The sequence below is a fragment of the Equus asinus genome, chromosome 12 (assembly GCF_041296235.1).
Source record: "Equus asinus isolate D_3611 breed Donkey chromosome 12, EquAss-T2T_v2, whole genome shotgun sequence".
Classification (NCBI taxonomy): domain Eukaryota; kingdom Metazoa; phylum Chordata; class Mammalia; order Perissodactyla; family Equidae; genus Equus; species Equus asinus.
The window spans coordinates 25,468,845-25,494,903 of record NC_091801.1 but is presented as its reverse complement, the minus strand read 5'-3'; the positions used below and the strand labels follow the sequence as shown (position 1 = coordinate 25,494,903).

At 38.4% G+C, this 26,059-nt stretch overlaps 2 protein-coding genes across 5 annotated transcripts in view; one reads left to right on the top strand and one right to left on the bottom strand.

The window, feature by feature from the left end:
- The window catches only part of SDCBP (syndecan binding protein), a 40,897-nt gene extending 34,807 nt beyond the window's left edge, over window positions 1-6,090 (top strand). For all 3 annotated transcript variants that reach the window (XM_044780189.2, XM_070481223.1, XM_070481224.1), the window contains 4 exons: window positions 1,203-1,378; window positions 2,837-3,008; window positions 3,792-3,883; window positions 4,899-6,090. In XM_044780189.2, coding sequence (XP_044636124.1) covers window positions 1,203-1,378; window positions 2,837-3,008; window positions 3,792-3,883; window positions 4,899-4,953 — 495 coding nt within the window. In that variant the 3' untranslated portion in view covers window positions 4,954-6,090. The remainder of the gene's footprint in view (window positions 1-1,202; window positions 1,379-2,836; window positions 3,009-3,791; window positions 3,884-4,898) is intronic.
- Window positions 6,091-6,782: 692 nt separating this feature from the next.
- The window catches only part of NSMAF (neutral sphingomyelinase activation associated factor), a 58,489-nt gene continuing 39,212 nt past the window's right edge, over window positions 6,783-26,059 (bottom strand). For both annotated transcript variants that reach the window (XM_044780186.2, XM_070481221.1), the window contains exons 12-31: window positions 25,870-25,978; window positions 23,693-23,869; window positions 22,519-22,598; window positions 21,882-21,972; window positions 21,721-21,784; window positions 20,787-20,838; window positions 20,569-20,689; window positions 20,029-20,160; window positions 19,203-19,245; window positions 18,723-18,886; window positions 17,154-17,262; window positions 15,788-15,846; window positions 13,168-13,235; window positions 12,316-12,383; window positions 11,479-11,602; window positions 10,447-10,530; window positions 9,308-9,458; window positions 8,765-8,867; window positions 8,517-8,626; window positions 6,783-7,492 (exon numbers count right to left, since the gene is read on the bottom strand). In XM_044780186.2, the coding sequence (XP_044636121.1) occupies window positions 7,398-7,492; window positions 8,517-8,626; window positions 8,765-8,867; window positions 9,308-9,458; window positions 10,447-10,530; window positions 11,479-11,602; window positions 12,316-12,383; window positions 13,168-13,235; window positions 15,788-15,846; window positions 17,154-17,262; window positions 18,723-18,886; window positions 19,203-19,245; window positions 20,029-20,160; window positions 20,569-20,689; window positions 20,787-20,838; window positions 21,721-21,784; window positions 21,882-21,972; window positions 22,519-22,598; window positions 23,693-23,869; window positions 25,870-25,978 (2,004 nt within the window). In that variant the 3' untranslated portion in view covers window positions 6,783-7,397. The remainder of the gene's footprint in view (window positions 7,493-8,516; window positions 8,627-8,764; window positions 8,868-9,307; window positions 9,459-10,446; window positions 10,531-11,478; window positions 11,603-12,315; window positions 12,384-13,167; window positions 13,236-15,787; window positions 15,847-17,153; window positions 17,263-18,722; window positions 18,887-19,202; window positions 19,246-20,028; window positions 20,161-20,568; window positions 20,690-20,786; window positions 20,839-21,720; window positions 21,785-21,881; window positions 21,973-22,518; window positions 22,599-23,692; window positions 23,870-25,869; window positions 25,979-26,059) is intronic.

Here is a 26,059-nt window from a genome sequence, read left to right as displayed (position 1 = left end):
CTCCAATTTATGATTTTAGGTATTACCTTATTGGATTCCTTTTTAGTCATAAGTCTCGTTACCCCAATGTGTCCCACCTTTTCAGGTAGAACATAATGAACGTGGCACACTGTGGTAGATGGCTGAGGCTGACCTTGGCAGGAAGCCCTGACCCTCCCTGCCTACCCAGAGGACTGAGGACATCAATGTCTTTGCACATTTGTAGCTTATTCAAGACCCATCAGCGTGCTTCTCTGGGAAGCTCTGACTTCGCTGCTGTCTCTTCCTCTGTCCTAAAGAGACAAGACAGTCTTCGTAGGCCCCTGTTCCCCACTGCAGTTACCCTTGCAGTGAATTTGTTCCCTTGCCAAAGCTCAGTGGTCTGACCACTTCGCAGGGTGCCACCTAGTTTTCATGGACCGCCCTAAAGTGGAGGACGCATGACAGAGATCTTCTCTGACCCAGCTTCAGATGGTAGCAAGGGTCTAACCTTGTAGGTGCTTTCATGTTTTACCAGGTTTACTCTTCTTTTACAATTGTTGGTTTATAGTTTGTTCAACACCTGAGATGAGAGTTTACATAAGTAACCATATCCATGTGGGTTTAGTTCTTAGCTAACTGTACTTTTCTGTTTTTACTCATAGTGGATTCTTTATAAGAACTGGAGTGGTATCGAATGTGCCCACCATTTTAGGCTGTTAAACCCTAATCTTATTTGATTATGCATAATGTAGCAAATGAGTAAAGCAATCCTTCAGCTTGAAAGGTAGAGTTATGACCTTAAAACTGTAATTTTTTAAACTGTAAAAGAAATCACAAAACTTCTAATACTTGACTCACTTTCCCCCTCAATAATGCTCATGAGCTACTACCTGGATTCTGTGAGACTCCCTGAAGCCTGCGTGTGTTATAGGAATCCTGTCTTATTTTCCTTGGTCTTTTTTCATTCCTTGGTGAAATGGGCGTTTGAGGTTGGTCAGGTGGGTCCTGATTTGAGGTAGAAATGACCACTGAGATCTAATTTTTTTGCCTTATTTCTTGGGGTTATTGCCTTAATAAAATTTTCAGTGTCTTTTTTGGGGGTAACGATACATATAGTCACGTAATTTTTCTTTTTTTTAATTAGTAGGGTAGATTCCTAACCCAAGTTGGTTTCTAATTTTCCAGCGTTTTTAAACCATGTTATAACAGTGGTAAATAAGCAAAGTTACGTTCTTCCCTAGGGAGTATTTGTGCAGCTAGTCCAGGCAAATTCTCCAGCCTCGCTGGTTGGCCTGAGGTTTGGGGACCAAGTACTCCAGATCAACGGGGAAAACTGTGCAGGCTGGAGCTCTGATAAATCGCACAAGGTGCTCAAACAGGCTTTTGGAGAGAAGATTACTATGACTATTCGTGACAGGTAAGCTGACTAAACAGTTCAAAGGAAATTCAAGACCAGTTCTCCATTTTCTTGAGCTTTTAAGACTCAATAAATATAGTATTTTGTTGCAGAAAATGATCAAATGTTATTAGCCTTATAAAGTCTTGTAGTTGTGTGGTGCAGATTTTTCTTACATAGTCTGATTCTTTTTAAAAATAGCATTCTTGTTTTGCATACACCTTCTTTCAAAGCTTATAGAAGTTCATCCTCTAAGAAGTTAACTTTCCTGTCTTAATCTGTTGCTCTAGAAAGTAGAAAATGAATGTTGTAAGAGTGAGCAGCATGGTGCCCCTGGCCTCACGTTCCAGTTTACTGCTCAGACATCCAGCCTGGGGTGCACACACACAGTGCCAGGGTCCCTCACAACTCCCACGTGGTCTGCAGCTTCTACAAACCAAAGCAGGCCTTTTGGCTGGTTATGAAGCTCTAGTTGTCAAGGTGGGAGGATGGAACATTTTATTTAGCAGTTTGTTTATAATTTAAACATATCGCACATGAAATATGGGCCTCTGTTTTCTTGGCTTGGTCCTCACAACTGTTAAGAGTGGTCCTATATCACATTGTTACAGTTAGCTTTTGGGTTTTTATTCTTCTCAAACATCTGTTTTATCTACCCTTGTGTTTCCAGTTTCTCACAGCTGGTAGCTATTTAGTAGATGTTTTGTAGATGAATGCCGTTTTTGTTTTATATATAAGGAAAATTTTTGACTAACTTGGACCAACAGGAAGATATGCCTCTTCTGAATTGTGGAATGTAAACACAGATTATCATAAAACCCGTATAATGACGTGATAGCAGAGTTGCCGAGAGGTGAGCAAGTGTAACTGGCATGACAGCTTTTAGAGGAGACCGCCCGCTGCCTTGTTCCAGTGGTGGCATGCCGTCCTTTCTGAAAGGGGCGTGAGGAACTTCAGTCCTCTTGCTTCTGCAGTTCTTTTAAAACACAGCAAAAATGTGTTCTATAAAATTTCCAAAATCAAGATCTGAGAAATATTATAAAAGTTTTAAATAAAAAAATATTTCCTAAGAGCAGTGAAGCTCCAGGAAATTCTAAAAGTTAATAAAAGATAAAAATTCATTTTTAACACTGCAATTTTTGTTCAAACCTATCTCATTCTTACTGCTAAGTTACAGTGAATTCTAAAGGAAAAAGCATAGTGATAAACTGCATTGAAGCATTATGTTCAGTTAAGTCTTTGATACTTAAAAGAAGGAAATCTAGATTAGTCAGTTAGGCAAACCATAATGGAGAGATTTTCTTTTTAAGGATTTTTTTACACTATGATGTTCTGTGAATGTCCAATATCAGAGCCAATACTTGCTCTTATTAGAAACACTGAGTTTATTATAGCAAAGTAGCCAGTAGGGCAGAATAGAAATCCATTAAAATGTTTACCTTGGAATTAAATTTTTGATTGAACTCATTATGTTTACAGGCCCTTCGAACGGACAATTACCATGCATAAGGATAGTACTGGACATGTTGGTTTTATCTTTAAAAATGGAAAAATAACATCCATAGTGAAAGATAGTTCTGCAGCCAGAAATGGTCTCCTCACAGAACATAACATCTGTGAGATCAATGGACAGAATGTCATTGGGCTGAAGGTAAGGAACAGAACTTGTCTTGTTCTGCTGCAGTTTCACTTTAGCAGATGCCTTTTTCATGTGTCTGTTGAGGTGGTGCCATTTTCACATTGACCTCCGAAGGAGAGAAACTCAGTGGGAAGGCGGGCAGTGTGGGGGCTCTGGCCATGCTCTGTGCTAGCTGTGCGCTCAGGCCAGTTAAAGGAATGGTCTGGCTATTACTGGAGTGACTGGACTTAGATGATCTCTGAACTCTGAAGTCCCTCAAACTAGAATTCTGTAGAGACATGGGCATTGAAGATTTTGAGGACATTCTGAATGAATGATTGCCTAGCTTTTGTTAATCCAACAATTGTAGGAAATGAGTAATAGTTTCTGCTCATAGTAGTACTTTGTTTTTATAGGTTTTTTCCCCTCCACAGATTCCTAAATAGGGCTATTTTAAGGTCTAAAGGTTTTCATTAAGACCTGTTCATTTCATATACTTTGTTTACAAATACACAGTTAACTGAGGGGATATAGTAGTCGTGTATCTGGGGAAATTATTTAATTTTAAATAATGAAAGGATGATTTTTTTGGCTAATATAGTCAACTCAGTTTACTTAGCAGTTTTTTTTTATCACCTATTCAATCGTGATTCTGTACAATTAAACTTGCTAAGGAAAACTAGGAAAAATTATAAATACCAAGGGTCAGGATTTTAGATATTAGCCTAACATAAGAGGACATATATAATTTTTTACCAAGAATATTTATTAAATAACACCTCAGTGGAGTTACTTTTCATTGTGTGTTTTCACCAGGACTCTCAAATTGCAGACATACTGTCAACATCTGGGACTGTAGTTACTATTACAATCATGCCTGCTTTTATCTTTGAACATATTATTAAACGGTAAGTCGACAGTTCCACAACTTGATGCTTATGGTCACGTGACTTAACATAAGTGTGCTTTCTTTTAATTCCCAAACCTTTGGCTCTTTTACCTAAGGGATGGCATTGGTGTTTACCTAGAAATTTAAAGTAAATTAGTTAAATCAGAGGAATTGGTTGGTGAGGAGACCCTTCAAAACTTCCCAAGTATGGAATAAAATTCACCATACATTTCCAAAATTTTGACATTCCTCGTAGAAAAAGGGTATATGAACAGAGGTGGGCAGGCTTTCAACTCAGCTGTTTTCAGTGAAATTCACTACAGCTTCACTCTGCCTACAGCTCCTCTGCTCAGGAGGAATCTACTCATGGTAGTTCATCATGGGGAATTCTTGCCTATGGGATGTTAGGAGTAATGGTTTTTATTCTCTTGAGCATCTCAGGAGGCAGGTAGAGGTGCGTGGTGATGTGGTGCTACTGTCTGTCCTTGGGAGCTGAGGACTGGAAAGCTGAGTGGGGAGAATAGAAAGGTGGCAGCAAGGGTTATCTTCCCTAGAGCTTTTAAAATCCTGGCTTCTATCGTAGCTGTTCTTTCCAAGCCAACTTAGAACCCTTCTTTCAGAATCTGTCTTGCATGTGGAAATGAGAGTAGAAAGATTTCAAAACACCTGTGATGAAATTTTTGTTTGTTTCAGCTTCTGGGTAGAATGCAGCTAGCTTACTCTTAGTGGGGGGAAAAGGGAGTTATTGTCAGGACTAACCATTCTAGACTTCTCTTAAACCAGTGGTAGGTCCCCCCCACACACCATTCCCCCCCAATTCATAACAGCGTCTCATTTTTTTTTATAAATCATCAAACAACTAGATTACCTGTGACCCTTAGGTCTGACTTCATCAAAATGACCTTCCTCCTCCCCGCCATCCCACTTGACGTTAACAGGTGCTAAGTTTGAATTGGGGTTTTCTTGGATCAACATAGCATTTTTGAAAAAAGAAACCCAAAACTCAGTATTTAATAAAAGTGACTCTCTTGTAGGATGGCACCAAGCATTATGAAAAGCCTGATGGATCACACCATTCCTGAGGTTTAAAAGTCATGGCACAATGGAAACTTCGCTGAACTTCTCCAGTTTACTTCTTTGGCAACTTAACTTTATATTATGCACATGAAGCTTTCTAGGAGCCAGAGAGCATATGCTGCATGAGGACCTTTCTGTCTTACATCATGGCTGGGAGTCTTACTGTTTGATCTTATACCTTGTTCAAACTTCAAGATAGTTGTATAGCCTTATCCTGGTTTTACAAATGTGAAACTACGAAAACATTTACTGACTTTCATAGAATAGTTTCTCTACTGGAAACCTGATGCTTTTACAAGCCATTATGATTAGGATGACTGATACAGGCTTAGCTTTGTGTTAGAACCAGTTACCTTTATCCTAGAAATCAAGTAGTGCTGTTTAATTACTTTAGTTCAATGGGATATTTGCATTTTTACTATGTTTACCATAGTACATTTAGAATTATTGCTTTTGATAGTTTTTTTTTCTTTTAGTTCTGTGTGTTTGTGTGTGTGTGTGTGTGTATAAAACACCAATTAAGTAACACTGGTTTCATTCCATTGTAAGCATTAAACAGTGTATGTAGGTTGCAAGAGATTGTGTAGATTATCACTAAATTTTAACTACCTTCACTTAATATGCTTAAACTGTCGCCTTAACTATGCTAAGCATCTAGAATAAAAGCCAAAATGTAACTACTGCTGCCTTTCTGAAACCCACCATGCAGTTCTGTATTAACTGAAATGTTCAGCAGCCCAGAGCAGTTTACTGGGAGATACTGAGCTATAGCATAGCTGCTTAGTTGCATTTGAGATTTTCTAGTCATTGTGTAATGGAAACTTCTTTCTTCTAAAAGTTACTGGTATCACTTTCTGAGAAATGAATCACTATATATTTAATGTAAAAATTCTTATAGGAAATAGGACAAACTTCTGACTCCCTTCTTTCATTTTTAGATTAAGTGGGATAATACCTAATTTGGGCATTTTACTCTTAGCATTATGTAACCGTGCTACTTTGGCATGGTCATAGAATGTTTCCCTGGTAATTTGTTCCATGTCCTGACTCCTCCCTGCAAACAAAATGGCAGTGACACTTAACCTGATTTTTTTCTTCTTTTTGATTTATGTCTATTCTATTTTAATTAAATATGTATAAATAAAGTTAGATTTTTGTCTGTCTGTTATTGCATCATTTGGAAACTGTCAGTGGCTTTCACCAGACTTGCACATGACCTAGAAAATAGGCACGTGGGATTCACCTTGGGCCTGTGGGAGAGAGTCATCTCCTAGAGCAGCTGACACCCAGGGGCCCTGAGAAGAGTCCTCTGTGCTGAGAGGGTGGAAGCGTCAGGAACAGTGCTTCCAGCTGTGAACCCCAGATAGACAGGCCTGCACACTTCCGGCCGCGCAGCAGGAACTCAGTGGGGCTATTGATTCGCCCTAGCAACATCCGAGACCAAGTAACGTTTAATGACACTTAAAACTGACTCTGCAAATTCTATTACCCTGGTCTGATTCAATTTTTTCCCCCATGTCACTGCCTACAAGATAGAACAATGTTTTTAAACAGAAAAATTTTAAATCATATAATTACTGTGGTTCAGGCGTTGAATATAAAAGAAAATCAGTGCTATTGCTTTACAGCTTACTTTGTCTGAAATTTAGAAAAGCAAACCAAACAATGTTTCCCAGTTTGATTATCTACCTTGCTCTCTGGCCTTGGCTCTGAAAATAGTTTCAAAAGGTTAAGAACAACATTTGTGTCATTAAGTATGGTTTTCCAGAGGATCAATACTTGAAGTTCTTGAAAGATACTAGTCTTTATAATAAATCATTTAAATAAGAAAATGAAAACTGTTTTCATTACAGAAAAATACTTTTAATGTCGTAGAAAAGATGAGCATTTAACAGCCATAATGACATAAACCGTTCCTATACACAGTAAACGTACTGTTATAAGAACTGCTAATCCTTCCCCAGGTTCTTAGAATCTGGGGACAGTAGGTTATCGAAAGTAACCACTCCATGAAAACACACTCACCCAAAAGCCCAGTGGGCAGCAATTGTGTAGCTTACGAAGACAAAATAGTGACTCAGAAGTAGAAGAGAATACTGCACATTTTCTTGGAAAATTCTAAGTTCGGTGCTTTCTGAGAGTTTGCCCAGCCTATAAATCTCTCAGCTACTCTCTGCCACCCCAGCCTGTCTTCTGACCATCATACTGGGATGATCGTCTGCCTTACAAATGTAATGTTTTCTCCCTAACACTGCCTTATCTTGATCTGCCTTCAAGGATGGCAACGAACGGCTTTTAATGAAGTCACCATGATGTAGAAAGTTTAAAACCACAAATTTGTCATGTGGTAAAACTTCTAATTACTATCATTGCACAGTCACCAGTTCATTTAAAAGTTTGGTTTAAAAATAACATTAAATAGAGTTCAATTTAATATTTCAGAGAGGAAAAGGCACTTAATACTGCAATTTCCAGAACATGATTTGTCTGTCTTCCCCTCCCGTGATGATACTGCTGCACTGTTCATTCATCCATATACACGTCACAGCACCTAGGGGACGAGAGAGAGAGACGCTGGTCAGGTGTAGCAAGTTACCAGGGAGGTCCCAGAGATACACTAATAAGTACTATGTTGTCTTGTCCTGTAATAAAATCTTTCTATAAATTAAAAACTGCTTGTTACAAGGAACTGGTGAGGAATAAGAAACTATTTAAAGCTAAAGTTAAAATGACTGAGAATTATGGATACAGAACAGAATGCAAATATTATATATACCTACAAGGAACAAAAGGAAGGAGATGATGGGGAATGGGTGTAAGTTTGCTGATTGACTTCCATTTCTATAGGAAGGAGTCAAAATGTTAGGTAAAGCTAGTAGAGAAAAAAGGCATAGACAAATCACTTCACTGTATAATGTTAAGAAATAACCATACCAAACTGAGTGACAGGGAAGAGAATGAAGGTGGGACGTTCTGTTCACAGTGGAAAGTCAGTAGATACTTAGAACCATAGATACTCCAAGAATTAAGAGCCATAAATCTTCCAAATGACCAGGAGGAAAACACAAATATAGTGAGTCTCCAAGAGATGAGATAACTACTAAGTGACAAAAACGAGCAGAATAAGTATATACAGACACAAACACACCTTCTCAATAGCGGGGCACACATGCAGGACACAAACTGAAAAAGTCCCTCCAAGAAGGGAAGGAAGACTTAGTTTTCATTGTAATTCACTACTTTTGTATTGTTTCTGCTTTTTTTTCTTTTTTTTAACTATGAGCATATAAGTAAAAAGAAAAAAGGAAAACTATTCCAGCTTTTGGTTTTTTATTCTCCATATGGAAATTAATATAAAAACTTCCTTTTTGGAACCAAATGTCTGTCAACATAAATCTAAATCCTGAAGGACTCGAGCTGGCGATCACCTGGCCACCCAGGATGCTGGAAGGGAATGTTCACGGCACAGAGGGCTCATGGGGTGTTTCTGCCTGAGAAGAGTTTGTTCCCTGGTGGGAAAAGCAGGTTTGAGTTCACTGTTTAGGAAGAAAGGTCAAGTCAACTGCGCAGCTTACCTGTGTGGCCCTGAATTCGCTCACTGATTTTTCCTCCGAGTAGGTCCCAAACAAGCAGTTCACCAGACTGACTTCCAGATAAAACAGAATTTCCATCCCAGATAAAGCACCTGCGAGAATGATTTAGAAAGTCATTTCATCATTCATGATGGAAGGGCTACGTTACACTGGCCAACGCAAGCCCAAGTGACATGCTCATGAACTTGTTCGTAAATGACTTCACCACTAGTAATTCCAGAAAACATTACCTCTGGGGCTCGTCTGAGGCCATAGAAGAGATGAGCATTCCTGTCTGCACATCGATGACATTTAGGCAGCCATCTTCTCCTGTGCTGAGGACATGGCGGCTGTCTGTAACCCAGGTGAAATACCGATAGGTTACAGCTTGAGAAGTGTGTTTTAGATGATTCTGAGATTTTATTTCCGAATCTGGTGGGCTAATGTTCACTTTCATTTTCTTTGAGCTACTTACAGTACTCAACTAATGACTGTTTGCTCCTTGAAATGCTGCTGTTTCTAAGACACTTAGGCTGATGACCCTTTGGTATGATTTCTTTTACATCTTATAAATTAATTTCTCTAGTGAGTTGAGGAATTAAGGACATACCCACTACACCTTTTCCACTAGGCACAAGTACCACATGTATACTGTATTCTTGCCATGAAGCAGCCTTAGCTAGAGGGAAAACCTTTTAAAAGCAAACACTGTTTTTCTTTTTAGATTCTTACTTATTTCAAAATAATAACTCCAATTCCTCTGGTATCATCTATATTAAAAACGACAATACTACCTGGACTAAAAGCAGTGTCACATACAGTCCCGGAATGGCATGGAATCTGGTGCAATATAGTGGCTGTAGTGAGGTCCCAGATAGTCACCGTGCCTTCTTTGGTGCCTGAAACCAACAGCGTGCTTGCAGCATTTAAACTGATTGTGTCTACCTAAGAAAGAAAACACAGAAGTACTCTATTTAGAATTATGTCATTAGCCATGTTTCCCTAGGCCAAATCAAATAGGGAGACACAATGGTAGAGATTAAGCTCTACAGTGTACTGGGGTAGCTAATGCAGATGGATTTCAGCATCACCTACTGAATGACAATTTATTTAAAAATGAAATTCTTCATATGCTCATGAATGAAATGAAGTACTGCTAGGCTAAATGTAATGCTGTTTTAAAAAGCCTAAAATTGACAGTCTCAGAAAGATGGCTCTGAATAAAAAACTGTAGCGAGGTGCCGAACTGCCTGAAGCAGAGCGGAGCCCTGAGTCTGAGGGATTTGCGGGCGGTGGGGGGGGTCTCTCAAGGCTATACTTTACAGACCTATCTTGAATTACATACTGAATAAATAGTTCTCAACTTCAGTTAATCTGTCAACCATGCAAATCAGGTATCAATTCAGGACCTCAGAGAACAGGCAGCACCATAAGCTACAGCATAAGACGCAGTGGTGTGACCCAGGGGAACAGAGCGAGTGAAAAGAGCAGAGTGCCAGCCCCGGTTCTGCCCAGGCTGTGTGCACTTGGGCCATCCCGGATATCAGGTCAGTGTCCTCAGCTGTCGGATGCGTGTCATCCTAGACAGATGATCCCTTCTACCTCTGTGTCAGAAAACATGAAAGATGTGTCACATTTTGCCTCAAATAGTTTGAGGGTACCCAAATATTCAATGTCATGCTCAGAAATTGATATTTTGGAAATCTAGTTGGATGGTAGCTGATTCTCAGGGAAACGGCAAACTGGAGAAAAAAAGACAAAGCAGACTTGGAAACTCAGAGTCAACTCAGAGAAGAACAGAGCTAGCCTACGATCTCCTCCAATAAGCAAAATAAAACAAAGCACAAGATCACAGAACACACACGTAAACCCAACAGTCTCCCCCACCCTGGACTATAAGCTTGGCTCGTGGAGTTTTGTGGCCAGTACTCACGCTGACATCATGCTCCAGCTCGGCCAGCACGTCAAACTGGTGTCTCTTGGTGCCGGTCATTTCTGCAGGAACTCCAGACCACACCTAGGATGGAACATATTGCAGAAGGTATTTGCAAACATTTAATATAAAAGCATTTCTAACGCGTTCAAGAGAAACTCTCTTGACTAACCAACTCTTATTTAACACTTTCTAACAAAATGAAGCTGCGTAGCGCTTCTGGTTCCTCTCCCACAGCAACTGTGCTTTAATTCCCCACCACCATGTGCTTACCAGGCCTCGACTATCTGTACCTGTGTCTGTGTCCATCGCATGCACTTGCTGTTGTAATTAAGTGATTTAGGTATTGTATGAACTAAGGAAATATGAGTGCAGAAGTGTTGCAGTGTCTGCTAATGTTTTGAAAAGACTCAAAATTATGAAAATTAGGTGTAGGCAAGAAAACCTATCTACAAGAATGAGGGGAAAAATCCTGAAAAACTGTTGAAGGAATTCTAATTGTTTTAGCTTCTTGCTTTCTTTTCACACAAATGTAAACTTGAAACCAAAGATGCTGAAGGCTGGTGTAGTTTATGCAGGAAAGTTGTGTAGGATTCCAAAGAAAAGGCCGAGTAGAGTTCTACATCAACAGAATGCTGAATGAAGGTGCATTTGTATGTTCTAACTTTAAATAAAATGCATCATTTTATTAACAATTCCCCGCTTTAACTTGACATTTTCTGATTAACTTATCAACTGCTAGTTTCAATAGTCTTAGATAAGAAGGGGCTGCCCACTGTATTTCTCTATAATCTGCTGTCTAGGGAAACTAGATCACTCAACCCCCAGATGAACACAGTACAAAAATCATATAACTTCCTACTATATCAAGAAGTGCACGTTAAAAAAAAAACAGGAAATAACATTCAATATCCTTATATATCACACTTTGTGAAAAATAGTGAAGTGACAGAATATATTAACAACACGTAGTTAAATGATTTATAATATTTGTATCATCCGAACACTTTAAGTTAGAAATTATATATAAACCTTCACTGTAGAGTCCCAGGATGCAGAATACAGCCTGTCGTCATGCCAACAGATCTTACTAACAGCATCATCATGTCCCATTAATGTGTCTTGGCATCTTCCAAATGCTATGGAATAAAAATAGCTAACATAAAAGATAATGAGAACTGTTAAAACAGCAGTCCAGCTTAATTTTATGATTCTAAACACATATTCAAGAAACATTATATTGTTTAATTCTACACTTACTAAGGCCCACTAGAATTACAAATTACTTGTTCTCCTGTTCTTAAAGCAAAATACTGAAAATTTGAATTTAAAACTACAAATTTCTAGGTCTGGCTCATCTGTATTTTTTCTTTTTTTACATTTTTTACTTATTTATTTATTTTTGGCTGAGCAAGATTCACCCTGAGCTAACATCGGTTGCCAATCCTTTTTTTTTTTTTCTTTGCTTGAGGAAGATTAGCCCTGAGCTAACATCTGTGCCAGTCCTCCTCTATTTTTCTGTATGTGGGACACCTCCACAGCATGGTTGGTGAGTGGAGTAGGTCCATGCCCAGGGTCTGAACCTGTGAACCCGGGCTGCCAAAGCAGAGCACGCAGAACTTTAACCACTCGGCCCTGTGTCAGGCCCTCATCTGTTTTTACCTCAGTTTAAAGCTCAAAGAAAAATAGAGTCCAACTGGAGAAATTATTAGATTCAAATCCAACAGTACTATGCTCATCTAATATTTGTTCCTTTTTGAAAACAACACAGTATCCTGCCAGTGGAAGATTCTGTCCTTTCCTGCCCCACATCCACAATGGTAGCTACACTGCATGTGGAATTACAAAGGAGCGTACAGAGATACGTACACATTATTATCCCAGGAAGAGCTTATGACAGTGGCATCTCCTGGTAAAAGCAAACAAGATGATAAAGCCTGTAATATAAAGGATTCCACATTAATAATTTACAATAATTAGTAAATCCCTAACATAGTAAAACTGTCCTATAAATTCCTCCCAAAATTAATGCTCAAAGTCTGTTTATGTTGACCTTTCTCATATTTACAAAGTTTTTTTCAACTGGTTAATTCCAGATGTCTAGTTTCCTTCCAAATGTAAAAGAAAGGAAAAGTGGAAAGGAAAGGAAAGTCAAACTGTGTCAAGTGTGCAAAGATGCAGCCTGAGGGCTTTCCAGGGCTCTGGATGGCCCTCACCGCCCTGCACTAGAGATTATCCTCAAGAATGCAAATACCTTCTCTGGATTACAGACTTAGGCGGGTAAGGAAAACTTCCAAAATTCTTTAGGGAATTTCAAAATCTTTCAGATGATTCACATTAACAATAAAATGTTTTCTTCAGAAGAATTAATTTTCTAGTATTAGATATCCTATCAACTCAGAAGTGCATAAATTATTTCAGTAGTGCAGAAGCATTTAGTCTGACAGTTCCGAGAAAGGATAGATTTATTAAGGAGAATTCTACTGGGCGGCACTTCAAGTTTTTTAGGCTACAAATGAAATCACAGTATTATGAGAAAGAGGCAACCCGATAAAATTTTTACTTTAATCTAGAAGTAATCTGACTAAGGCATTCTATAGATACCTCACAGGAATACACCCACTTGTGGGAGAAACGAAATGTCCTTAACTGTGTGTGTATAAAACAAATTGCTACATGAATTTCTATCATACCACTGACTTCAAACTAAAATGAACTCACCATATTTGAAAATGATATACTTCTTTGTAGCATTTTGGATTCCTTAGAAAACATCTTCAAGGTGGAATCTAATTTAATAATGAGAAAGCAAACATAAGAAAGATTTCCTGACTCTTAGATGACAAAGAGCGGCCGTTCCGCGGCCAGCAGACAGTTCCTCCTGTGGAGAACTGGGCGGTAAATGAGGCAGATGATCGAAGGCCTCAGCCAACATCAAGATGAAGTGATCTGTATCCACGACAAGGAAATCAATTTAACACCCAGGATACACATAGTATACTGTTGACATTTCAGCATGACCCAATGCAGAGTGAAGCCCAGTAACTGATAAGCTAAAAGTTAAAGAGGAATAAAATAGCCATTTTAATATTAAAGAAAACAAAAAGATCTTGGAAATATGTTTGTTTGTTTAACAAATAGCCCAATTATGGTGTGATACCCTTGTACTGAATTAGCATTTATGAAAGAACCACTAACTTCTAATAATAAAGTAGGGATTAAAATGTCCAAGCTTTTAATTTCCTGGCCTAATAAGCTTTCAAAGTGTACCAAAACAACCTCTTAAAAACCAAGACTCGCAAATTATGATGTGCTCCAAACATCCCATATTTGAAATATGTAACAATACATTTTCTGACTTATAAACATACAACATGATAAAAAGAAGGAGCTTTAAATAATTTCTTCCATATAGTATAATTTAACATTTCAACCTAATTTTTGCAACATCAACACACAAAAGTACTGAGACTTTATAAATATGAGTAAATAAAACATTCTCCAGCATTAGCTTGAAAATAAAAACAGAAGAATGAACACATTATCACTTGAACATTTCCCTGTGGATGGATTATATAATTAACTTGGATAGTCTTCCTAACTTTGCTTTTGAGTCTAAAGAAGGCCCTTTCTATTAGGCAATTCTGAGTATTCACCACAAAGTCTGCTTAAGCTCATTAATTTGGGGCATTCCTACAGAAAACCATAAGCCAGAAGGGTGTGTAAAGATGTTTTTGTCCAAATCAGAGATGTCCTCCCCATCCTAGAGGTGAGCCTGTCAAAGACTGCAGCGACAGCTGGCCTCACAGGTGGCAGGTCCCCATGAATGCCCACATGCCTAACACACACTGCCCATGTGAAGAAGACGTAACTCTGGGGTGACGATCAGCATACACATACATCAGTAATCTGAATTATTAAGAGTGAGAAGAAACAAACAGAAAAAACAAAAGCTTTTGACTTAAAAAAAAACACCTCTCTCCCCTTTATCTGGCAAATTCCCAAAGAAGTGATATAATACTTAATAAGCCTCAGAGGTTTACAGCCTTGATGCTCCTCAAACTCATCATTTACAAGGTCACACAGAACAATGAACTGAAGGATTTAACAAACCGTGTCAGAGAAAAGCAGCTAAGACCACGGGCTTTGCTTACAGAGAAAGCATTCTGTCTTGTGTTAGAATGTTGGCAAACTCAGCAGGTAGGAATCCTGGCAAAGCACAGACTGCTTGCTTCCTTCTCTCAGCATCATCTCGGGGACCCCAACACGGCTCAGTGTGCGTACTGCACGTTAACTTCTTTGGGTCTACGGCAGAATCATTTTCTGTGCTTTGTAGAAAATTCTGTTTTATGTAATCTGAGATCGCATTTGAAAGAGAAAGGAATGACATGCCGCAGATAATAAATCACGATTACAGAATCTGAGAGGAGCAACTCTGATTTACCAGGAGGCGTTTAGTTGGATAGCACCATTTCTTAACTTAATGGGTGAAAAATATAACTTAAAGACTAAAGAACAAGTCGCATCAAAAACAGTCAGCTAGTAACTGTCAAAACCAGCTGTCTTAAACCTAAGCGGATCGCTAAGATGCCACTCTTTCATCTTCACACCTTCCAGAGTGCCTGTCACCATGCTTTGAACATACCAGGGACAAGACATGCTTTAATAATTACATATTGTGCAGACCCGCCAGGAAAAGCAATGGCGCATATAGCAAGAGAGGCTCCATGCTTAGTCCTTTTTTAAGATCAAAATAATCAAATTCTAATGTGTCATTAAAATATAGTTACAAGTCATATCAACTAGCCACTGCAGGGGTTTTTCATAATTGTGATAATGTATAAGCACAGTAACAATGTATGAAGTAGATTTCAAGCTAAATCCTACAAGAAACACCCTGAAATATACACTGAGTGCCAACAATGAAACACTTAACAGCAAGTCTGCATTTCCACGTGCTGAAAGGCACCAGGCCTGTGATGGCCTGTGTCAGACACAGCAGCTGCAGCTGCCCTTCCCTTACTCTGCTCACCGCCAAATGACCACAGGAGGCGGACATGCCTCTCATGGTGGAAGAGGCCCCTACCAAGAAGGAGATGGAAAATAAGCTCTTCCTGTCCTGTGCCTGAAATTTTGGGAAACCTTATCGGCAACAGAAAGGCATTTTTCATTATTGTTTTTGGAAAACTACAATGAAATTTTATGTAACATACCACAAATTAATTGGTCAAAGATTACTTTATGTGGAGGCAGCACACGCAAATAACAGTCCTTGTGCAACAGTTAAGAAGCCTGGACATTTTGATTTGAGGTAAACCACTTTTCAGGTAGGAAATCATACCTTGTGAGGTTGTAAAGACCGAAGACCCATTGCAAGAGACCGCTATTCCAGTAACTGCCCTGTTTAAAAGCAAAGTTTTATAAATTACTATAAACCATGTGCTAGGACACAAGTCCTAGCAAGTTTCTGTAATTTTTTTTTACATGGGTATGTCCCACATTATACCTGCCATTACCAAATCATCGCCTGACAACTTCTACTTTTATTTTGGCAATACTTGTAACTAGAACACACTCCAACTCTTAGCTTCTCTGGCCGCCATATTCGGAGTTAAACTTATTTCTAACGATTGGAAAGCCAGTAATGCTTCTGCAATTCCCCCTTATTGGACCATCACCAAAATTAGTGAAACCCTTCTTTACAATCACTTCACTTGCTTCATTGCTGAATCGAATTTACCTAGCATCTGTCTGGTTCTAGCACATCCTCCTAAAGGTTCATTCACGTCTTCACTGCTTTTGATTACAAGGCCCCTTTCTACATGCCATTTAGAGAAGTTGAGAAAAGAAAAGCCATTGTTATAACGAGTAAGGCAGAACTACATATTTCTTTTCAGGAGACTGTGCTCTGATCTGGAGCCATCAATCTAAAGTAGACGGGAGTGTTCAGTTCCACCCATGACCAATGGTGTACGTGATAGCAAAATGTCACGTAGGCCATCTATGGCCATAGAGCAGGACACCTCATCCCTGGGCCTGGGTTTTCTTATCTGTAACAGGATGGATCAGGCGAGGTCAGGGCTTCTCCAGCCTTTGTACCAAAAGACATGACTGTCCTTAATGGCAGAAGACAGTGAACACTCATTACTCCTCTGGGTCTAACAGCAAGCCCAATTTCTTGGAAGTATAGGTATTATTTTTAAAATTCCTGTCAACTTTGCAATGTACCCTCTCTGTCTCTGTCTCTATCTCTGTCTCTGTCTCTCTCTATATATATACACACACATACATACACATGTTTTTATCATTTTATAAAAAATATAAATTTTCCCCCACTATATCAGTAAGTTCAACACTCAGGAAAGATATACTACGTTTCTCCCATAGGTTCACATCATCAAAGACTCGAGGGGCTGTATATCCCAGTTTGAGCGGCACAAAACCACCTGCTGTCTGAGACCCTGCCCATCTCACTCTAGATTGACCGACTGCAGAAATGACAGCGTGGTGGGCCAACACAAATCCACTGTGTGCCGAGTTTTCCCTTGCCACACTGACCTCAGGTGGCTCATCACTATAGACATTCTGGGAGATAAAAACAATCAATACGACATTGAAAGAGAACTTCTCCTCTGACTCAGCTTAAAAAAGCTTCACCCCAAGACAAGACCCCCGCTTCTGCGAGGACAGCACAGGGACATGCTTACTCCTTGTGGATTTTATGTTGCTCATGCAGCTGCAGTTTGGTGATGTTATTCCAGGCCAGTGTTTTGCTTTCTTCGGTCAGGTCTTCAAAAGACTCTTCACCTGGAGAGACTACATCAAATTGTTGCTAAGTGAGTCACCCAAATTACTAAAAAGCTTCAGAGACAAGAAACATCTGAGTCACAACATTTTCTATTAAAAATCAAACGACCAAGAAAACAAAATGCCCCACCAAAATGTAGCTGCTTTGAAATGTACTCGTTAGATAGCTCCATGTTAGTCAAGGAAAAATAATAAGGTGTGTAACCTAAATAAAATAAAAATGATTTGGAGAAAGATGAAAAACTATCTTTGAACACTGGAGTCTTTTCATACTTTGATCAATGTCTGCACAGTTTTCACGCGGCCTCTAACTTAGGAACTTCAGGAAATACAAGACTCAGAAGCCATTTCCTTGTCAGTAACCTCTGCAAAACCCTGACAGTTCCGTAAGAATGTTGCAGTCTTGTTCCGGTTTGGCCTCCGGTTTGGCCTCTGGTTTGGCCAGGAGGAAGCAGAGATGAAATCAATTACCACAAGAGCTCCTGGACAGGACTGGCTAAGTAATCCCCAGACTTCTGTTTTAAGAAGGGCTGGAACAATTACCCTTTCAAAATAGTCACAAGACAGTGGTATGGGCCCGGTGACTAAGCAGAGCATGAGTTTAAGAGGCATCACAAGATAATCCTATGATCTTTGTGACTTAACCCTGTGGGGCATTGTCTCACAGAATGTACTCCCAGCCAGCCCTGGGTCACAGGACTCCAGGAGCTGTTCCTCCTTGCTTGAGAGAGTGCTCAGCCGCGTGTACCTGAATGTGCTTGGACCAAACAGGAGAATTGGAGATAATAAGAAATCATGCGCTTTTGCTGCCAAGGTTGCATATAGGCTCCTTCTGGGAGCCTGTGGGTGTGAGGCTGTCTCATGTGAAATGCAGAACATGAATAAGCAGACGAAGGTGAGTAGACTTTCCTCCATTTCCAAATATCAGACGTGAGAACAGGGTCAAGCGCATTTTAGCACCTAGCTTATGCCTGACACAGAACAGATACTCCGTAAACATTTGTCAAATGATTGAATAAAGAAAATAGAATCAAATTTAAAAAACAGAGCACCTTGCATTCAACGTCTGGATGTGGGGATGGAAGAGGAGAATCAGGGATGGAGGAAGTCATTTCCGGGAAAGAGTGGGGTTATGGTCACTGGCCAGGACACGGAAGAAAGTGAACAGCCAAGAACCAAATACGAGCTTGGAAAACCACAGAACAGAAAGAGAGCCACAACAACGAAAACGCTGCCAAGTCTCACAGGCAGTTGCCAGAAAACAAAAGTGATCTGATTTCCTTTAAAGTCAATAGTTAAAAACACGAAAACAGGTTGGCTTGTTTTTTTCAGGAGAACCACAATGAGATGGGAAAACGCAAACATCTCTAAGGGTTCATGTCTCACTTCCTCTCCAGAATCTTCAAACACATCGTAATCACAAAAGAGAAATGAATGGTGCTCACATTTATTCTCTTTACAAAATTTACCTGGAGAATCTGCTGTGGAAGCATTATAACTGGAGGTTTGGGACAAACTTCTAAACTTTGAGGTGATCCTTCGAGGATGTGGTGTCACAAAGAGCTGTTTTGGTGTCTGGCCAAATTCCAAGATTTGGGTGAGCATGGCTACTTTCTCATTAGGATCCTCGATGCTTTAGGACAGAACACAAATAAGGTAGTGAACCTTAGGTTCAAGTTCCTGGAAAGCACAACTTTCAAATGATACAGATCAATAAGAGAGAGATTAACCCTCAAATAGTAAAAGCAGCTATGCGCCAGGATTGTCTAAAGCTTATCACAGATCTTCAGGTAATTTTCTGAGGCTCAGTAACTTACAAAATGGTGAAAGCAAGATATAATTCATTGTAAATGTTCCATGCCTTAACATTATCAAATAACTGCAATAACCATTTAGATAAAGAGGCATTTTGTAACTCCAGTAGGAACTCCTTATAGACACGTCAGTACCTGTTTAAGTCCACACCTCCTTCATAGGTCAGGGGATGAAATACTGAAAAAAGACATGGAAAACACTACTGAAAAATGTACTCTTTGGTTATAATATACACTCCGTTCAGAATTTTAAAAACCCAACCTTAAACTTTTATTCAAACAAATTTATTTTCACTTTGTAAAACAGACTAATAATATCCAACTTCAGTAAATATGAATTTGAATGATTATCCTTTGTTGAGCAGAAATCTAGCTGGCAGGTTAGATGACCTGTTCTCAGTGGATTTCTCAGTCAGCATGATTTTCCCCTTAAGGGAAGCACACGCCACTCCGCGCTGCTGGGTGGAGACCAGGCCTGAGCTTCCAGCCTCCTTCTTGAATCCACACTGAGCACCTGGAGGAAGGTAGGCACTGACGCTGAAGAGGAGGTACACTGCTACTGGTTTCTTTTCCTTTTTTTTTTTTTTTTTTTTTTTTGCTGCTGGTTTCTTTCTGCTCAATTAGAAAGAAACCCTGGGCCCCAGCACAGCAACCTCAATATTCTGATTGAGTCTTAATCGAAATTATTTAACAGGATGGAGTACATGCTAAAATTAGAACACTTGAGAAAGAGACCTCATGGCTCATGGGGAAGCAGAGGTTCTTTAGGTAAAAGTCCTTCCTTCTCTGCTGCTCAGTATCCAGCCCAGGGTCACTGAGCCTAGGCACTGTTTGCCAATACAGGATGCTTCTGCTGAAGAAATAAGCTTGATTGCTTTGGCCTCACCTTTTTTATTTTTTATTTTTGGTTTGTTTTTGTTTTCATCAAACGCTAAATGAAATTTCAATGACTGTTACATACCATTATGGGCCCCAACAGCATCACTCCCTTTTTGCTTGTAGCCAAACACCAGATCAATCCACTCATGAAGGTGCTCTGACACATAAGTGCTTTCCAGCGCATCTTTGCTCTTCTGGAGAAAGTCCTCGGGACCTATTAGATTAGATCCATCAAAACATCACAGTCTCCATTTTATTTCCTCTCATTTCTTTTGTCTATCCATATATAGATAACATTTCTAGGACAGGCAAGAGAAGATATATTAAGATATATACAAATTTCTTAATGAAGTTTCCCCCCCATTATATATAAAATATAAATTGAGGGGATGGTGAGAATCATTTTTACAACGCTTAGGTTTCTCAAATACATATTCAATGTTTTTACCTCATAGCCTCAAAGAATACTTCTAATTTGGAGTAGGACCGATATTGCCTCATTCAGATAGAGAATTATACTATTATTTAAAAAAATTCTCGGCAACTAAATAACTAATAATACTTAAATTGCACTACTAGGTGAAGAATTTCTATAATTCAATCCTTTCAAGGTGGTACTCACTCCGTGCCCAAGGGGGAAGCTCTACATCATCAACCATCTGCCCTCCTTGTCTCTTCCCCAAATCCAGCTTCAGACTATTGACTAAAAAGCTGACATCATCACCATAGAATTCTGGAATCAACTGAAAGTTTCAGGAAAAAAAAAATAGCAACAAACATTTTATAAAAGCAGTTAGAAACCACATGCCCAATGAACCATTAGGTTTTTTAACCTCTTACCTCTTTAAAATCTGTCGCACCATCCAAACAGTTCTTCCAAGTTTCTGCAATACTAAGTACGAAAAAAATTCAACTGATGTTAAACCTAGGGTGTGGAAACAGCAACAGCAGTCTTTCTATGCACCGAAGTGGTGTTCTATACTTCACCCCCATGAATTCATTTCTCTCATTAACTCACAATTCTCACCATCCATATGGGTACCCCCTTTTACAGAGGAGAACACTTCTCTGGGCTCACACAGGGAGTGACTAGGGGTCAGGACGTGGACCAGGACATGCAAGTCCATGCCATGAGCCACCACACACACACTGCCTCATCAGAGCGCCAATGGAGGCGGGTGCCTACACACTGAATTATAAATAAACAAGTGTAGAGCTTAGAAAAAGATTGGAAAGACCTAGACCAAAAGATTAACAATGAATATTCTCTCAGTGTGGTGGGATGCCAAATGAACTTTATTTTCTTCCTTATATTTTCTGATTTTTTTTGGTAAGGAAATATTACTTTTATAATTAAAAAAGTTACTTAAACACTCACAGGGAATTGTATTCAATTCATAGCAGAATTATTTAGAATAATGGAATGTTAGTCTAAAAGGCCAAGAATAGAGAAATAAATAGTCAAAATAAATTATGGCATACGTTAGGACATGACACAATCATTTAAAAAATCACTGTTTTGAGGAAGATCTAATAATATGGGAAAAACTTCAAGATCTAATATGAAGCTACAAAAGGCAGGACAAAAACTGTATTTAAAACATGTTCTCACATTTACACACCCATACGTACATATGCCTAGAAAAAGCCTGAAAGGAACACATGTAACAATTAGTGATTTTTTACATTTCTGTTCATATCTAAGTTCTTTGAAACAAACGTATCATACATACATAAAGTCTAAAAAATGGTAAGTGAGGCATTTATGTCAAACCTGTTGAACATTCTATCTGCATTATCGAATCTTCCATTCTGTAGGCACAGCATATACTCTGGTGCTACAGGGGAAAAAGTCAGAGTTAAGCACGATCATAGAATCACTGAAGAATCCGTGTGAAACAACCTTTAATGGGGAGTGACAATAAGGACTCTTACCAATCCGAACAAGATAAAACAGCACGTAACCCGGGGAAGAGTAGTGACTGCCGTACATGAACTTTGGCTCTGGCATCTCCTGGTAGCGTGTCTACAACATATGGAGAAAAAAATACTGCTAAGTTTGGCCAGGAAAATAATAACTGACTCAAGTAGCAAAAGTCTAAAAGAAATCATGGCATGGGTACATTATATCCCTTAATTCTTCTCTTAAATAGGAACAGGAGGAGAAAAAAAGAGTGAAAGGAATCACTGAATAAACAGCATTCTTGTGAGAAGTATTTTGGTTTTCTTGGCTCAGTGGTCACCACGTTGGGGCTGGATTGAATAGAATGGATTTTATGTGTCTCTTGCGCAATTTACCAGAGAGCCCCGTGGTGAAAATAAATCAGTAAACTTGTAATCAGGTCAGCCTCCTACTTCCTGAATTTAGGCAAAAAATGCAAATGGTGAGCAGCTAAATTCAAGGGGGAAGGTAGCAGGCAGACAGGGGAGTAAGAAACAAGGTGATGTAGATCTTTCCATCACTCTGGACATAGCTCCACCAAGTCTTGAAGAAATGAGTTTCAATTACTATAAAAACTCAGGCCACCCCTCAGGGAGATGCTCAGAAACCCAGAACCCTCCCTCCACGCACCAGCAATCTTTCCAGCCGCTCCTTATTTAGGGCCCCTACTGGCTTACTGAGATCCCGGAAGGTTCCTGGATTTGACAAATCTATGTAAATAAATAAATTTTAAAAATTAATTAATTAAAATAAATAAAGCAACCTTAGACTTAATAACATTATCCCCCTGAACTGATTCACAAGCACATATTCATTTCCACAAAATAAACAATTTTTTTAAAATTGAGACAGAGCCATTAGAATTATAGCATTTCTGATATTTACATAGCTGCAAAGGTTAGAACTTTTGAGTTGCAAGTTAGCAACAGCCACTCAAGAGTAATACCTCTAATTTGAAAATGCCCTGAATGTTGACTTTTTAAAAGAAGGTCTATGGATTAAAAAAACTATATTCCAAGTAAAACAATAAAAAATAAAAATTTTAAAAGCCAGTTCTTCTACCAAGACTTACTTTTTAAGTTTGAATTACAGTGAATATTATTAGTTTGCGATAAAAGCATAATTGGTGAACTGGGTACTTGAATATTATCAGAGAAATAAGTTATATTCCTTGAAAATCTGTTATCTCTTTTAAGGACAAGGGTCTGATTAGTGAACCGTCAATAGGAATTTATTGTTCACAATATATAATTCAAAATAAAATTATAATATAATCACATTTCTGTTAAAATAATTTGAGAGAGAGAGAGAAGTACATATAGCAAAAAGTTAAAATGGTTATCTCTCAGTAACATGATCATTGATGATTTTTATTTCCTTCTTTGAATATTTCAGTACTTGTGAAATATTTTATAATGATAATTGTTACTTTTGGTAATCACATTTTTGAATGTGAATTTAAAAATAACAAACTTGAGATGCAATTTTCAAAGTGAAAAACCTAGCTATTTCAAAACGTGGTAATAATGACAACACTGGCTTAAAATCACACGCATTCTTTCTGGGTGTGTCCTTCAAGAAGTATGTGAGTACCTTTCTTTTAGGATTAAAAAAAATCAAGAGATAGTGGATAAGACATATAAAACACACGTAATTTATATAACACTTATCCAGTATCTTACAATGGAAATTGGCAATCTTTAGTAATAAAATCGAAATGGGTTCTAACCTGTTCACATATCACAACATGAGTCTAAAATGGCACTTATTCTCTCCTTTAAACACTCAGCTGTGTGGCACGCACCCAGTTCTGAACTGCAGTAATCACTGATGATCCACGGGAACACCGGGTACTGGGAGAGGTCGTTGCAGCTGCGGTCAGCCAGGTTGTTGAGGTGCAGGAGGTACTGGCGGTTGGAGAGGTGGCCGCGCTGCCACTGCAGGGTGTAGCTCTCGGCCGTGCGCTCTGCCACGTGGTGCTCTGCGGAGGAGAGGCCGCCAGTGAACTTGGCAGGTGTTACTTAACATGCAAAAACTAGATGATTAAATGCAGACCCTTCGATGCAGTTTTGAAAAATACATTTTAAGAAAAAGAAAAGTGAACTATGGTTTGTTTTCACCAAATAGTTGTTCAGTTAAGTGTGAATATCACCGAGATCCAGAAGGGAAAATTATTAAACACTTGACATAAAACATATTGTATATATTAAATATATGATATAAAACAAATATGAAAGTGTGCAGCGAATATATAAATATAGCATGGTAATATATAACATTTACTGTACTATATAGTCTACAGTATATACCTAACAGAATACTTCCAAATGTGCTTGAGGTTTAATGCCTTTAAGAAGCCATGACCATTTTTGTAAAAGCTTATTTCTTCCATTTTTCAGGAAATCAAAATGATCTTTTAGTTTTTTCTAGTCTGGAATAGGTGTACTACTGCTTGTTAGTGACTATATATTATTTATGTATGTGAAGAATAAGGAAAAGAAAAGAAATTTTTAAAAGAGAGAAAAGGTATTTGAAAGGAGAACGTGATTTCTCAAACCGGAAGTACCAAAACACCACCCCTAGAAATACTTCTGGAAAAATGGAATCACAGATTATGTGGCCCCAATGATAGCTTTCCTTTCAGAGAGTAGACAATGAGTCAACTGTTCTATTTTATTCCGAAAATTCTGCTTTCAACTTTTTATTGGCTGTATCAGGCAACTTATCTAACTTATTTGTTGATCCAATATTTATTCTTACTTACTTTTACCAAGTTTCTTCACTAACAGCTAGTTGGAAAGGGCTTAAAAAATTTGAACACTTCTCCTCATTGTCCATCCTCAGAACAACTCAAAGAAAGTCTGAACAACCTCAGGAATAAACTGAGAGAGAGCAGACAGCTTTTCAGAAGACAGACTTTTTAGGTCATGCCAAGATTTTTAACTTGAGATTTTAGGATTCACCATGAAAGCTGAGTCTTTTGTTGTAATCTTGTTATAGTTAGAAAAATAAAACGAAAAAAAGTTAAATCAGGAGGCAGGAGATAACAGTAAACTTACTCCAAAGTTATAGTTATGCATTAAGTTATACTGAATAGCTTAAGGTGAGAAGAAAAAAATATGAACTCTAAACCTACTGTAAAATAAAATATAGTATTCCTTACTGAAAAGAAACCATTCCTCCTTGAGGGAAAATTTCATTTTTAAGGGAGTACTTCACTTATATATCTCATAATGGTTTCACCGTACATTAGAACTGCAAACAAAATTAAAATGGTATTTACAAAATCCCAATGTCTATTTTTAAAAATCATTTTTAAAAATCATTCCATTCTACTCATCTGGCAACTTTGTAAACAAGAATAATTTAATTCAACCATAGAACTTAATATGTTTATGCTTGAAAAGAAAAATGTAGGTGTTCTCTCTGATAAAGATGGGAAAATTCACATTTTCCATGGAAGATTGAGGAAATATTAATATAAAATTGAACTGAGTCCCAGGGTACTTTATTGAGTATAGAAGGTTGAAGTGTCCCTTTTGTATTGTTTTCCAGCTTTGTGATTAAGGCCACAACTAATGATCACAAACATATGACTGGATAACTCGCTGTCTCATGTTAAGAAAATGAGCCTTGGTTTTCATAAACCAACATAAGACAGGAATGCACATAAAAATAATTAGGTGGATCTTTATAATCCATTCAACTTGAGGGCTGTTAAAATACAAAAAACATTTCAAAATATTTATCCAGAGTTTTAAAACACACAATTGGAGTGAAATACTACCAAAACTCACGTACATTTCCCTTCGTTTTTAAAATGCCATTTTGCCAACTCTAATTACTGACAAGAAGAAATAAGTAGAACCACAGAGAGGTGATTCTAGATGTAGCATTTTTCTTCTCTTATTTCCTATCCCTGTTACTCAGGAGTGGGACTTCCTTCATATGAACAGATACAGTGAAGGCTGAGCAACAAACCTAGATATGTGGCAATATAAAAATAGATGTCATCTCTATCTTGAGGTTCATAGAACTTCAGGTAGATGTCAGAACACAGATCATCTTCTGTGCAAAACACTTCCAAGCCCTATAAATTCAGAAAGAAAAGAAAAAACAAATAGCACTGTAGTCATCTTGCAATCTCACTATAAGCTACATAATCATAAAA